At 44.4% G+C, this 2791-nt stretch overlaps 1 protein-coding gene across 1 annotated transcript in view; it reads right to left on the bottom strand.

Moving 5' to 3' along the window:
* The window catches only part of LOC112078291 (protein Hook homolog 3-like), a gene marked incomplete at its 3' end in the record, with an annotated part of 17282 nt that extends 16092 nt beyond the window's left edge, over positions 1 to 1190 (bottom strand). Inside the window, exon 1 of the mRNA XM_024144577.1 lies at positions 1120 to 1190. Within this exon, the coding sequence (XP_024000345.1) occupies positions 1120 to 1187 (68 nt within the window). The remainder of the gene's footprint in view (positions 1 to 1119) is intronic.
* Positions 1191 to 2791: the final 1601 nt, after the last annotated feature.

The following is a 2791-nucleotide window of genomic DNA, read 5'->3' as shown; positions in this document are numbered from 1 at the left end:
GACATTACCGCTGCCAGGCCACTCATGGTCTATAGTACATTACCCAGCCAGGCCACTCATCAGTCTATATAGTACATTACCCTGCCAGGCCATTCATCATGTCTATATATAGTACATTCTCGACAGGCCATTCATCAGTCTTCTTACAGAGCACAAATAAAAGCCTTGAAGGTACACAAGTGACTAATGATTCCAGCTGCACAGAAACCAATAAAGTGTTCACTTAAACTTCTTGATCAATTCTTTGTGATTCTTCATGAATTGTAGCACTCATGATACAAAACTACGTGGACACCCTTCAAATGAGTAAATTCGCTATTTCAGCCGCACCTGTTGCTGACAGCTGTATAAAATCGAGCACACCGACATGCAATCTCCATAGACAAACATAATGGCTTACTGAACGAGCTCAGTGACTTTTCAACGTGGCACCATCATAGGATGCCACAGTTTCCTCCAACAAGTCAGTAAGTCAAATCTCTGCCCTGCTAGAGTTTCCCCGGTCAACGGTAAGTGCTGTTATTGTGAAACGTCTAGGAAGTCCCCCACAGTAATGTGTCCAACATCTAGTGGAAATCCTTCTCAGAAGAAAGGAGGCTGTTATAGCCAGCAAAGGGGAGGGGACCAACTCCATATTAACGTGCATGATTTTGGAATGAGATGTTGGACGAGCAGGTGTCCACATACTTTTGATCATGTAGTGTATCTGGCTGTGTCGAGCAGAGCGGAGAACGTAAAACCCGACCAGAGGGGAAACGGCCAGAGGGGAAACGGCCAGAGGGGAAACGGCCAGAGAAGAAGAGAACGGTCTAATTGGTTTAGCGTATTTCTTTGAAGTGGTCACAAAGTTAACGAGCCTCGAGAAGGATTTATAAACATATGGGTATCTAACGGAAACGGATACAGAGTACTAATCTTCGAAATGTTTCGGAAGTATGACAACAGATAACACATCAGCGTGAGGACTGGGGGGGGTAGTTAAACACAACAGAAAAACGCTAGATTTCAACATTCCTCGAAGCACAAAAGAGCCTGTTGGATGAAGGTAAACATTGTGTGAGCTGCATTATGGGTGAATGTAATATGCAGGATTTAGTCTGGGGGCTCAACAAATCATACCGGATCTCTGGGGTGACGATCTCTGCAGCCAGCGAATCAGAGCCCTCGTTACTGCCGAGTGGAACCATGCCTGGAGAAACACAAAGACGTTATGTTAGACACAATCACTGATTACTTAGACTAGAGGCCCTGTAGGGACATGAACAAGAACTAACTACGCCAAAAACGTCACTGCTACGAGTAGCAACAGCCCCTACGAGCAGCAACAGCCCTACGAGCAGCAACAGCCCTACGAGCAGCAACAGCCCTACGAGTAGCAACAGCCCCTACGAGTAGCAACAGCCCCTACGAGTAGCAACAGCCCCTACGAGCAGCAACAGCCCCTACGAGCAGCAACAGCCCCTACGAGTAGCAACAGCCTACGAGTAGCAACAGCCTACGAGCAGCAACAGCGCTACGAGGCAGCAACAGCCCTACGCGTAGCCAACAGCCCTACGAGTAGCAACAGCGCCTGCGAGTAGCAACAGCCCTCCGAGCAGCTATACACCCTACGAGTAGCACAGCCCTAACCCTGTTACATGCTTTCAGTAACATACTGTAGCAGGTCTTTTCTGACAACAGGGGAGACACTTGAGGGATCAACAGATCAACGATGGAGAGCAGAGGTGTCTGTGACTGTTACCGCTGTCGAACAGTTGTCTTCCTGAAAGCCTCAACAAACGCGCTCCTCAAGGCCCTTTAGGGAGTCTCTCTCTGACCTCATAGCGCTGGAGGCGGTAGAAAAGGAGAGAAGAGAGAGAGATGGGGGAGAGAGGAGAGGAGAAGAGAAAGAGAATGGGAGAGAGAGGGGAGGGGAGGAGAGAGAGAGAGGGCGAGAGAGAAGAGAGGTAGAGAGAGAGAGAGAGGGGAAGAGAAGAAAAGAGAAGGAGAGAGGGGAGAGAGAAAGAGAGGGAGAGAGAAAGAAGAGGGGAGAGAGAAAGAGATGGAGAGAGGAGGAGAGAGGGGGAGAAAGAGAGGAGAGAAAAGAGGGGAGAAGAGAAGGGAGAGGGGGAAGTGAGATGCTGTTGTGACGGTTGCTTCCTGTTTTATGTCTACTTCCGTTATCAAGATGACTGTTGACAATAGGAAAGATGAAAGATCTGATTTGTTCTGTAAACTATAGCAGTACAGTAGTACAGTAACTGGTAAACTAATAGTAGTACAGTACTTAAACATAATATGCAGTACGTAGTACCGTATGTAACTAATAGTATATGTAGTAGCATGTACTATACACTATTAGTGTACAGTATGTAAACTATAGTAGTATGGTAGTACGTACTGTAAACATAGTAGTACTGTAGTACAGTACTATAAACTATAGTAAGTATGTAGTACGTAGTAACTATAGAGTAACAATTACTGTAAACTACTAGTCAGTACTGTAGTAACAGTATAAAACTATAGTAGTACAGTACTGTAAACTATAGTAGTACTGTATAGTACTGAAACTATAGTAGTACTGTCGTACAGTATATAACTATAGTAGTACATGTAGTACAGTACTGGTAATTAGCGTAAATAATGTAAATATAGCTTGTTAAGTACTATGAACTATATTAGTAGTACAGTATATATATAATATTGGTAGTACAGTACTGTAAACTATAAGTAAGTACTGTTACGTAATAACTAGTCACTGTAGTAAGACTTACTATAGTTAGTTATTAGCATGTACTATAATACTTAGTTA

Source organism: Salvelinus sp. IW2-2015, unplaced genomic scaffold, assembly GCF_002910315.2.
Source record: "Salvelinus sp. IW2-2015 unplaced genomic scaffold, ASM291031v2 Un_scaffold5505, whole genome shotgun sequence".
Taxonomy (NCBI): domain Eukaryota; kingdom Metazoa; phylum Chordata; class Actinopteri; order Salmoniformes; family Salmonidae; genus Salvelinus; species Salvelinus sp. IW2-2015.
Note: the sequence above shows the minus strand (reverse complement) of the source record. Positions and strands in the feature narration are given on the sequence as shown.